The 12,051-nt window shown below is 47.5% G+C and overlaps 1 protein-coding gene across 8 annotated transcripts in view; it reads left to right on the forward strand.

The window, feature by feature from the left end:
- PMFBP1 (polyamine modulated factor 1 binding protein 1) overlaps nt 1–12,051 on the forward strand; it is a 2,317,386-nt gene that overhangs the window by 2,074,275 nt on the left and 231,060 nt on the right. For all 8 annotated transcript variants that reach the window (XM_078668626.1, XM_078668631.1, XM_078668625.1 and 5 more), the window contains one exon: nt 9,622–9,715. In XM_078668626.1, the coding sequence (XP_078524752.1) occupies nt 9,622–9,715 (94 nt within the window). The remainder of the gene's footprint in view (nt 1–9,621; nt 9,716–12,051) is intronic.

Consider the following 12,051-nt stretch of genomic DNA (forward strand, 5'->3'; position numbering starts at 1 on the left):
TACACCCCTCTCCTTTGGCGGGCTTTCCCCAGGCCAGGGGCTGGAGTGCCCCTGGAACTGGTTTCAGCCGGCCTATGCACAGTGAGCACCGGGGTGCCACTTGCAGTCACCTTCCTCTGAAGCCCTGCCTACCTAGGATACACAAAATCCTGTCTGGGACGGTGCTAGCACCGCCCCTGGCAGGAAACCCTTTGTCCTTATCTCCTGCTCTGGGAGGACTCCCAGCAGCAGAAGGGCAGACTTGTGTCTCGGTGGCAGCATCCATTTTGTGGAGCTAAGGCTCTGTTGGACTTTAACCGGGGTTACAGGTTACATACATGTCGTGCCCCTCTAGAAGGGTGGAATGCTAACCCCGTCGCCAGAATTGGCGAGGGGTTAGTATTCCAATTCGTATGACACCTTACTCGACATGTTTTGATAAAGCGATACCAGAGTTGGCATATAACCGCGAGGATTATAATGCACTTAAGAGTATATGGTATGCGATATCATGGAAACGGCTAAGGGATAGATCCCGAAAGCCGCAGACAGGCTCAGCGCATGCCAGAGCACCATCTCACACGATTCCAAGCACTCTGCCTTCAGGATTGTTTAAGGCCTGCCATAGGAGTGACTGATAGGAGATCTGTGTGTCCATTTTGGGGTTAGATATAGGTATACTATATCTAAAGCAAAGGGTGAGTACACCACCTTGCCCCAGCTGTCGTGCAGCCAGTTGTGTCAGTTCAGTTAGTCAGTCCAGGGGTGGCACAATACATGCTTCAGCCCCTGGGAGACTCCTGGGTGCACCTCAGCCCTGGGTACAGGGACTTGGAGAGGGCCCAGTGCCAATTCAGTACCTGAGTACAATTTGGATAGAGAGAACAGCTAGGCTGTGGGTCTGATTAGCAGGCCCACAGCCAGGGAAAGTCGTAAACCAGTGCAGCAAAAAAAGCAAAAATCTGGGTGATCATAGGATTGCAGACCCTACTCTCCTACACCATCCCAGCCCCCAACCACCGCAGCAAAGCAGCCCTAGATCCGCCATTCCAGATCATGTGGGCCCAGTGGGGGGCCGGCTTACCCATTTTCTACAAGATTGGGAATTGATAACATCGGATCTTTGGGTTCTCAATCTTGTAGAGAATGGGTATGCTTTTCCCTTTCGGGAGTTTCCCCCAAATTATTCTCCTTGCCAGGGTTATTGTTCGGAGGACCACCTGCTTCTCCTGCAGGAAGAAGTCCTGGCACTGTTTCGAAAAGGTGCGATAGAGGTGGTTCCAGAGCAGGAGAGGGGTCAGGGATGCTACTCCCGGTATTTCCTGATCCCCAAAAAGGATGGCAGGCTTCGGCCAATTCTGGATCTCAGGATCTTGAACCTTTACCTGAAACAGGAAAAGTTCAAGATGCCCACTCTTGCACAGGTTCTTCAAGCGCTGCTGGAAGAAGACTGGATGGTGTCGATCGACTTGCAGGATGCGTATTTTCATATTCCCATCTTGAAGTCGCACAGAAAGTATCTCCGTTTTACGGTTGGGTCGCAACACTACCAGTTTGCGGTCCTTCCGTTTGGTCTTACTACTGCACCTCGAGTCTTCACCAAGGTGATGGCAGTGGTGGCAGCACATCTCAGGAGGTCGGGGATACATGTATTCCCGTATCTGGACGACTGGTTGATCAAAGCGGAGTCGCCGGAGAAGGGGCTCCATCATCTGCAAGAGACAACTCAGTTGTTGCACAAGTTGGGTTTTTCGATAAATGTACCCAAGTCTCACCTGGTGCCCTCCCAGCGCAACCTGTTCATAGGTGCGGTACTGGACACTACTGTTTGTCATGCATTCCCTCCACCTCAAAGGATTCGCGACATTCAGGAAATGATTCCTTTGTTCTACAATGGAGCGGTCGTTCCAGTCTTGAAGGTTCTTCGTCTGCTCGGTCTGATGGCTTCTTGCATTCTGTTGGTCAACCATGCACGCTGGCACATGAGGGCACTCCAGTGGTGCCTCCGCAGGCAGTGGTATCAGCACAACGGAGATCTCGGGGAGTCAGTGAGGATCTCCAGAGAAGCTGCAGCGGATCTGTCTTGGTGGAGTGTAGAAGGCAATCTGTCGCAAGGAAAGCCTTTTCAACTTCCTCCATCGGTGGCCACGGTAATAACGGATGCATCCACTCTCGGGTGGGGTGCTCATCTGGGGGACCTGGAGGTCAAGGGTCTTTGGTCTCCAGAGGAAAGGTTGCTTCACATCAACCTTCTGGAATTGCGGGCGATACGTCTGGCGCTCAAGGCCTTCCTCCCTTCCCTTTGCGGTCAGTCGGTTCAGGTCCTGACGGACAACACGACCGCGATGTGGTACATCAACAAGCAGGGAGGAGTGGGGTCGCAGTGTCCCTGCAGAGAGGCTCTGCATTTCTGGTCCTGGGTTCGGGACCATCAGATTTGTCTGATGGCAAATCATCTAGTCGGAGTTCAGAACGTTCGTGCAGACAGTCTCAGTCGACAGTTCTCTGCCGACCACGAGTGGAGGCTTCAGCCGGAGGTTGTTCACGACATCTTTCAGATGTGGGGGACTCCTCGGGTGGACCTGTTCGCCACTCGCGAGAATGCTCACTGCCTGTCATTCTGCAGTCTCCAGTATCCGATGCAAGGAGCCTTGGGGGACGCGTTTCAGTTGAGTTGGAACTCGCAACTCCTTTACGCGTTTCCTCCCATACCTTTGATTCCTCGGGTTCTGAGGAAAATTCGCCAAGACCAGGCCCAAGTCATATTGGTCGCCCCGGATTGGCCAAGAAGGGTGTGGTACTCAGACCTTCTCCACCACTCCTCTCACCCGCCGCTCCGTCTCCCTCACAGGGCAGATTCCTCTCCCAGATGGAGGGGCAGGTTCTACACCCCCACCTCCAGACCTTACACCTTCATGCCTGGAGATTGAACGGGGCAACCTGAGTTCTTTTTCTCTCCGGTGGATATCATCTTGTCAGCCAGGCGGGACTCCACTAAGTCCATCTATTCTTATAGGTGGTCAAAATTTGTCACTTGGTGTGGGGAGAAATCTATAGACCCTTTGAGAGCCCATTTGTCTGATGTTCTCTAGTTTGCCCTTTCTCTGGCGCAACAGGGGCTTGCTGTTGCCACAGTGAAGGGCTATCTTTCAGCGCTGTCGGCATTTCTCTGTTTGCCTGACCAGCCATCTCTTTTTAAATCTCCTGTGGTTTTAAGGTTTTTGAAGGGCCTCACGAATAAGTTCCCTCCTACTCCTTTTATTGTGCCTCAGTGGGACTTAAATCTTGTTTTGACCTTTCTGATGGGTGCTCCTTTTGAGCCTCTTCACAAATGTCCTATGAGGCTTTTGACTCTTAAGACAGTTTTCCTCGTTGCAATAACCTCGGCAAGGAAGGTAAGTGAGCTTCAAGCTCTTAGTTCCAAGCCCCCTTTCTTGTCCATTCATGCTGATCGAATGGTTCTTAGGACCAGGGCTGCTTTTCTGCCTAAGGTGGTGACTCCTTTCCACCGTGGTCAATCTGTTACCCTCCCTACCTTTTATCCTCCCCCACACCCTTCCAAGGAGGAGGAGAGATTACACCGTCTGGACCCCAAGAGGGCGGTGTCTTTTTATCTGGACAGATCTAAAGACTGTCGGTTGGATGACCAGCTCTTCATTGGCTTTGCTGGCTGCAAAAGAGGAAGAGCGGTCCATAAGAGAACTTTATCAAGATGGATCATCCTCTGTATAAAGATCTGCTACTCTTTGGCCGGTAAGGAACCACCAGAGGGTATAAGGGCTCATTCTACAAGAGCTAAGTCGTCAACCTCTGCATTGGCTAGAGGTGTTCTTGTAGAGGATATTTGTAGGGCGGCAACTTGGTCTTCCCTCCACACTTTCGCGAAGCATTACTGCTTGGATTCCGAGGTGAGGAGGGACGGTCACTTTGCACGCTCTGTCCTCCAGGATTTCCAGGTTTAGAAGAGTGGACACCCTCCTCCGGGAGTGGGGACTGCTGTGGGACTCTATTCACAAGGTGAGGAATCCACACGGCAGATGTATCTATCAGAAGAACAAGTTACTTACCTTCGGTAACGCTTTTCCTGGTAGATACAATATCTGCCTGTGGATTCCTCACTGACCCACCCGCCTCCCCGTTGTCCACTCTTCTATGCCAGTGTTTCTATTATGTATTTATTTTATTGTCAAATGTTTTATTGCATTTGCTTCACAGTGTGTGTGTTACCTTGATATTTGTACTGCGTATACTGTGTATAAGTCTACTGTCATTGGTCCGTCCGTGTGCCTCGAAGGCACGGAAAAAAGGGCAGAACTGATGTCATCACGCCGGCGTGGGCCTAATATAGGCGTCAGCGGAGTCGCGAGCGATGCCGTGCCTCTATGAGGTCCGGGTCCACGTCGGCGCGAAGCTACAAAAAGAATTTCCGAATGTTGCTGACGCAGGGGATATTCACAAGGTGAGGAATCCACAGGCAGATATTGTATCTACCAGAAAAAGCGTTACCGTAGGTAAGTAACTCGTTCATCTCAGACAAGCTGTTAAGGCCTGTTTGAGTGCTATTGTATTTCAAAATGAGTTAAGCCTCTTTCTGCAGTGAGGCACGCTCAATATCGTGACATTTTGTCATTGAATTCGCAGTGAATAACACCGACCATTTAAATTCATGTTTATTATGGCCTTTATCGCAGAAGTCCTCAACCAGCGGAGCGGTCATTACTTTTTTCTTTATGCATGACCGATGCTGGCTGATCCTTTGGTTTACTTGTTGGCCGGTCTTGCCTATGTAAATTAGTGGACACGGGCAAAGTATTACGTGAACTACATTTTTCGTTTTGCAGTTGGAGAATTCTGTATGTCTCCACTTGGTTCCCTGATGGACAAATTCATTGCCCTCAATTGTGGTAGAACAAGCAACACAATTACCGCACCTGTGATGGCCTTCAACGGGCTTTAGGTTCCATTGTGCCAAAAGGTCACTTTTAGGTTTTGGAATGGAAATGTCAGCTCTAATCAATTGTTGGCCAATACTTCGATTTTTTCTATAAGCGAAGATGGGCTTAGGAAATGGACAATTCAAACCTTCTAATAGATGCAAGTTCTTTAAAACAGCTTGGCGCAACTTGTGGGTGTCAGGACAGAACGTTGTGACGCACACCATTTTGTTGATTGGTGGGCGTTGTTTAAGCTGCAGCAAGCATTCTCTCGGCGTATATCTAGCACGTTTGAATGAGTGCTTCAGGAGCTTCTTAGGATAGCCCCTGTCCTGCATATCATGACAAAAAGATCTTGCATGTCTTTCATAATCCGCCACATCCGAACAATTACGCCTGATTCTGAGCAGTTGCCCGTAGGGCAAATTGGCCTTTAAATTGCGTGGATGGTGCAGAATGGTGTTCCTATCAGTTGCCTTTTTATGGAGCGATGTTACCAATCGTCCTTCCTCACATCTCACTTCAACTTACAGAAACATCATGCGACTAGTGCTGTTTTCTATTGAGAATTTGATATCCCTGTGTCTTGCATTGAGCCATCCATGGAAAGACATTAGCTCCGCCTGGCTCCCCTGTGACAGGAGCCAGACGTCGTCAGTGTATCGATACCACTGTAAAATTCGATCTCTGAATGGGTTGTTAGCTTCCACGAACTTCTGTTCGTATTGTGCCATGAAGAGAACCGCCATTTCTGGGGCATAAGGACACCCCATGGCGGTCCCCTTCACTTGCATGTAATATTCACCATTAAAGGTGAAATAGTTTTTCTTAAGTGCTATTTTAGCCAATTCTAAGATAAAGGCAGTGGGGACCCGGTGTGGTCTTTCTCTCTGGTCAAGATAAACCTCCATCACTTGTAGAGCCTCTTCTTGGGGAATTTGAGTGTATAGCGACGTAACGTCCATCGTCACCATGATTTGAGACTGTACATCAAAGCTGGTTCCTTCAACTTTAACCAAAAAATCAGTCGTATCTCGCAAATATGACTTTACCTGACTCAAAAAAGGTTTTAAGAAAAAGTCCACATACTCTGCGATCGGCTCTAGACATGAGTCGCACCCCGAAACTATGGGGCGGCCAGGGGGCTCTTGCATGTTCTTGTGGATCTTCGGAAGAAGATACAGGACCGGAGTCCTGGGACACTTCTTAAGAAGGTAGTCGTGTTCCTTGTTTCCCAAGAAGCCATTCTCTTTGCCATAATCTAAAACTTTGGCAATTTGTCCCTGAATGTCTTTAGTTGGATCCTCCGATAGTGGGCGATACCAAGTGGTGTTCTTTACTTGTTTTTCACCTTCCGCCAGGTACATCGGTAGATGACTACTGCCCCGCCCTTATCTGCTTGTTTGATGACGATAGATGGGTCATCTTTAAGCAAACCAATTGTCTTATGTGCATGGCATATGTGCTAGACAATGGTCCTTGTTATGGCTCACTGCACCGAAGCTGGAAGCCCAACAGCGTATTCTTAGCCTCCCCTTCTCCGGAAGCTCTCTCTTTGGCACACACACATGATGAAATGGCCAGAATGAAAACAGAATTTGACACTCTAAAACGCTGTAGGCCTTGAAAAGAAAAAGGAGTTCTGCCGCAGATACTGGACCTACGACCGTAGACCATTTCATCAGAGGGTTCAAACCCCCCAATGGTCTAGGATGCAACATCATTAGACCAACTAACACTATCAAAGGCGGCGTCCCTCCCATGGTAGAGGCAACCTATCTCAGTCCTCTACCTCCACAAAGACTCCAACAAAACAATGGTGCTACTGCTTGCCCCGTTGTTGTTACCCACTCCAGTGGGGGGTGGGGGGAGTATCGCCTATCATGTCAAGAGTGGCGCAGGATCACAAGAGATTATTGGGTACTTAAGTATGTTGCAGAATGGTTACTCTCTATGGTTTTGCTACCCACCTCCGGCGATTTCTGCACTAAAAACCACGTCCCATCAGCTCCAACTTCTGCAGCAAGAGGTAGCCACTCTCCTACAAAAATCTGCCATAGAGGAAGTTCCCCCCTCTCATCGAGGGAAAGGAGTTTCCTCAAGATATTTTCTGGTACAAAAGAAAGCTCACAAAGCAGAGTTCAGACCTATACTAGACCTTCGCATTCTGACCACGTCCATCTGAAGAGATAAATATTGCATGCTGGTGCTCCATCAAATATGTCCTCACCTCTAGCAAGGAGACTGGATGTGCTTGATAGATATTTAGGATGCGTATTTCCATGTACCAGTCCCCTTACGCCACTGGAAATTCCTAAACATCATGGTAAAGACCAAACAATACCAATACAAAGTTCTCCCTTATGGATTGAAATCGGCCCCTCGAGTGTTTACCAAATTCATGGCAGTAGTTATGAACTTTACTACTCCTAAACTGAGAAAAATCCAAACTTTAAGACTTTCGGTATTCACAGAAGGCATTTAGGAGTCCTAAAGTTAGGAGTCCTAACTTTACTACTAAACTGAGAAAAATCCTAACTTTAAGACTTTCGGTATTCACAGGAGGCATTTAGGAGTCCTAGAGTTAGAACTCTTAACTTCTGTGAATACCGAAATGAGTAAGTGCCTTCTGTGAATACCAAAATGAGTAAATGCCTTCTGTGAATACCAAAATGGTAGTAAGTTTAGGATTTTGTCTTAAGTTTGTTCTATGAATTGGGCCCTTAATGCCTACAGCATTGGGATTGTCCCGCAGCCTCTGGGCGAAGGGTTCCATGTAGAGGGCGAAGAGAAGCGTAGAAAGTGTTCAGCACGGCCTGCTACCCTGCTCCACTCGGACCTCGTTAGATCTCACCCCGTTCACCCGGACCGTTGCACTGGACTCGCTGTATATCCTGCGTATCTAGTTCAAAAACCGCTCGCCCAACCCGAAGCGCTTGAGAGTTGCAAACAGATAAGGCCAATGCACTCTATCGAATGCTTTCTCCGCGTCTCTTGCCAGCAAAAGTGCTTCCTCCTGGGACCACTGAACTTTATCAATGAGGTGACATACGCATTTAGTATTGTCCCCACATTGACTTGAAGGGATAAACCCTACCTGGTCTGGATTCACCAAGCCTGGCATCAAGGGGTTGAGGCGGTGCAAACAGTTTTGTGTCGACATTGAGCAGGGATATCAGGCGATAGGAACTGAATTGCTCAGGGTTCTTCCCGGGCTTAGGGATCACAGTCTCCCCGCTGCCCTATCCGTTGTACAGAGCATTCCAGTCCTCCGTCCATGACTAGGTCACCTCCCACGAAAAATGCTGGGTCTGGGGATTGGAGCACCTCCACCTACGCCTCAGGTATAAAGTTCTCCATGTGTTCGTTGGGGGCATAAAGAGAAGCTATAGTGAAATGCAGCGAACCCAGTTGAACCGGTATGGCCAATAAACGACACCTAATCTTGAAATAGGTACATAGGATTGACCCCCGGAAGCGACTAGAAAAAACAGAACCGCTACCCCCTCTCCCCATTTACCCCTCCCAGGTGACCAAAACTGACGAGGGAACCTTCTAGAGTGCATTCTATGGCTTCCTGATCTAGCAAGTGTGTTTCCTGTAGCAAACAGACGTCCCTCTGCGAGTGTTCCAAGAGGAAAAGTATTGCCGATCTCTTAACAGGTTATTAAGGCCTTTAACATTTCTACTAAGTAGTTTAACTTCCATAGTGCAGGTGGTAAAGAGACCTAGGCTGACGTAAATAAGTGTGCCAGAAAGCTAATCGTGCTACATCTGTGAATCCAGGACAGGGGGTACAGCCCCCGCAGGGCGCCCCACACATCAATCAACCCAGTCAAAAGGAGAGCCCCAAAACAAAACACCTAACCCTCAAAAAAAGCAAAAAGTTAGAACAAACCAATAGTCCATAAAGTCTTTCGTGACTTGGAAGTAGCTTAGCTGGTGGGTCTTACTGTTCATTTGCAAGATAAGGTGGAATGGATGGCCCCAGGAGTAGGAGATGCCACAAGATCGCAGGTGGCCACTGACCAGATGGAATTCTTTTCGTTTCAAGAGCTTGGATGCTGCTAGGTCTTGAAACAATTGAAAGGAGTGGCTTCAGAATTGTAGCTTCTTGTCTGAGCGGGCTGCCCTGAGGATCGCGCGTCCTGGGAGTGCCGACTCTGTGACATCTGTCCAACTTGATTCTGTTGGGTGTATTGCCACTCATGATGCCACCAAACCGCTCCTGCACATAGCCTTCCAGATCTGATCCCTCATCGCCTGTGGGGGGGCTCCCCTGATGTGGATATTATTTCTCTGCTACCTGTTTTCCAAGTCTTCGGCGTGGGCCTGCAGGTCCAGCTCTTGCTCCTGGAGGCGGATGACTTCTCAAGGAGTCGATTTCTGCGTTTCTACTTTGGGAGCTTTCTTCCAGAGCCCCCACTCTCTCCCCCACCTTATCGATACCCTAAGTAATTTTATTCCCAGCTCCTAATTTTTCAGTCAAATGCGCAGTCAAAAACAAGGTTAAAACTCCAGCAATGCAGACTACACATGAATATTGGTTGTGCATAAGCTTTAGAACGTGTGACTCTGTGGATACATATAGTCTACCTCTTTTCTTACGCTCTCCATTCATTGATGCTGACCCCTAACTTGCAATCTCTTTCTCTTCTAAATCCTTCCTATTTGTGTTCTTTAAACACTATTTCAATTTCTCTTGCAGTCATGCACAGGAAGTTATTGAGAGGCTGCAACAAGAAAACCGACGCCTTAAGTTCGACTCGGAAGAGAGACGGATTGAGGATGAGAGATTTCAGGTAAGAAAATATGTTGGACTTTACTTCTAAATTGCATTTTCAAAGCAAGGGCATACCGATTGAGTCCTTGAAACATCTGGAATTGGAGGGGCATACCGATTGAGTCCTTGAAACATCTGGAATTGGAGGGAGTAAGAAACAAAGATGGTGCTTCTGTCTGTGGGTCACTGTTATAAATGGCCCAGTGACGCTAAACCAGGATTACCTACAATGTGGTTAAAATGGAGCGAATACTGCGTCTTCCAAGCTTGGACCCAGACATTTCAACTGCTCAAAGCATGTCTGGGTGAAAATCCCTCTACAAATGGGGAATAACATCCAGGCCTGGACACTTCACCAGAATCAGAACAGAATTCACCCTTTAGGCCCCCCACTCCCTACAGAAAAAGTACTTTATTTGTGGTGGTATTTGTAGGCACCTGCAGATGCCTGCAGTTGAGATTAAGGCCAATCATATGACTGAAATCTTGCAGAATGGCCCCTCCACTTTAATACTCTTATTGCCATTTATTGCTGCCTTGACTGACACCGTAATGGTCCAATCGTTGCTCAATCCTGCCAGTGATTCACCCAATTGCTATATAGCACAGACCTGCCCCGGTTGATCCAACTTTCTGATGCAGTATCCTACTCCTAAGAACTTTATAGCTCAGACCTTTAAGAGCAAGTCAATCCAGAGAGATAGTAAATCAAAGAAAATAGATAATATGGGCAAAAGAGTTTTTTCATCAGCTCGTCTGGCGCTCCAATCCTTAAATGTTACATTAACACCCTCTGGGACATGGAGAGCAAGATTTTGCATGTTTTTTTTTTTAAGTTCACAAATTTTTATTGGGAGTTTAAGAGATGATCAGCATGTAAAACAATCGTAAGTACAAAGTAAATATTACATGAAGGAAATAAGAGTGCATGATGGAGGCGAGCTCAAAGAAGCTGGTGGAAGCGCACATAAATATACATACAAAAATTACAAAAATTATATATAGTACATATAAGAAATCAAACAAAGAAAATAAGATACAATAGCGTTGCAACAGTTCACTGATATGAAGCAAGCAGGCCTACAGGATATATACGCACGTATTAACAGCCTTGCCATAATAACGTAGGATCAACATGCGATCATGGTGGTTTGTGTAAATCAAAGTATTTATCCAAGGAGGTCCAGAGTTTCCTATGTGGGGGGCGCCAAGGGGTAGAGGCAAGGGCTAAATTATCGGCTCCTCTGAGATTGGAGACCCAATTAAGCCAGTGGGAAAAGGAGGCTTTAGTAGTGACCTTCCAGTTGTTTAATACGATCTTAACCGCTGCCGTCAGTAAAAGGTCAAGAAGGGCTTTGTCATTATCATTAAGTGTGATGGTTTTGGTAAATCCCAACACGAGGGTTGAAAATTCTCTCGGAAGCGAGACATGTAAGACTTTGGTGACAAATTCAAAGATTCTGTCCCAGTAGGTGGTAACACATGGGCATTTAAGTATTAGGTGTTCGAGATCCCCACTTTCTTCTTTGCAATTCCAACAGGTGTCGTCGTCCCTAATGTTGTGTAGGAATAACCTCTTAGGTGTCCAGAAGGCTTTGAGAAGAAGCCAGAACTTAGTTTGGGACAAAGTGGGGCTGATTTTGTGACGTGTGTTGGATTCCCAAGTTCTGGCCCACTCTATTTCTGAAGTTGGTGTGGACGAATAGGATTCCCAGAACACTCTTAGGGAGTCAGTCAAAGTGGAACTTTGTGGGCGGATTAATTTGTAGATTCTCGAAACTTGATGGCCAAGTCTATTGAGCGTACTGAGAAAGTCGGGGAGGGAGGGTGTGAGATCACTTAAGTCTTCCTTAGTGAGTGCCACTTTGATGTGTAGAAAGTTATAGAATTCCATGCGTTGGAGCTGATATCTATTTTGTAGTGCACTAAAGGGGAGCGGTGACGGGCCCTCGTAGAGTTGGTGTGGAAAGTGTATCCCCTTGGCTATTCATGTGGCGAAGTGAAGTGGTTCCCCATATATGTTAGGGTATTGTTCTGCCAGAGCGACTCCCATCTTGATTTCCGGAACTGGTGTGGTAGGTGTTTGCTCACTTGGAGTAAGGCCGTTTTGGTGTTTTTAAAGATGGGGCATGAGCCTAGGTTGGGGCTAATTTTAATGGTGAGAAGGGTAGAGGGGTCAAGGCCTTGGAGGAGGGATTTTTCCACGGACAACCACACCGGGGTATAGTCCGACTGTGGCGTTAACCAATATGAACCTTGTCTGGCTAGAAAGGCGGTTTGGTATAGCTTAAAGTCCGCCAGATTAACGCCTCCCAGGTTTTTATCTAAACGTAGCTTTTTTAGGCTGATCCTGGC

This window comes from Lissotriton helveticus, chromosome 12 (assembly GCF_964261635.1).
Source record: "Lissotriton helveticus chromosome 12, aLisHel1.1, whole genome shotgun sequence".
NCBI classification, from domain to species: domain Eukaryota; kingdom Metazoa; phylum Chordata; class Amphibia; order Caudata; family Salamandridae; genus Lissotriton; species Lissotriton helveticus.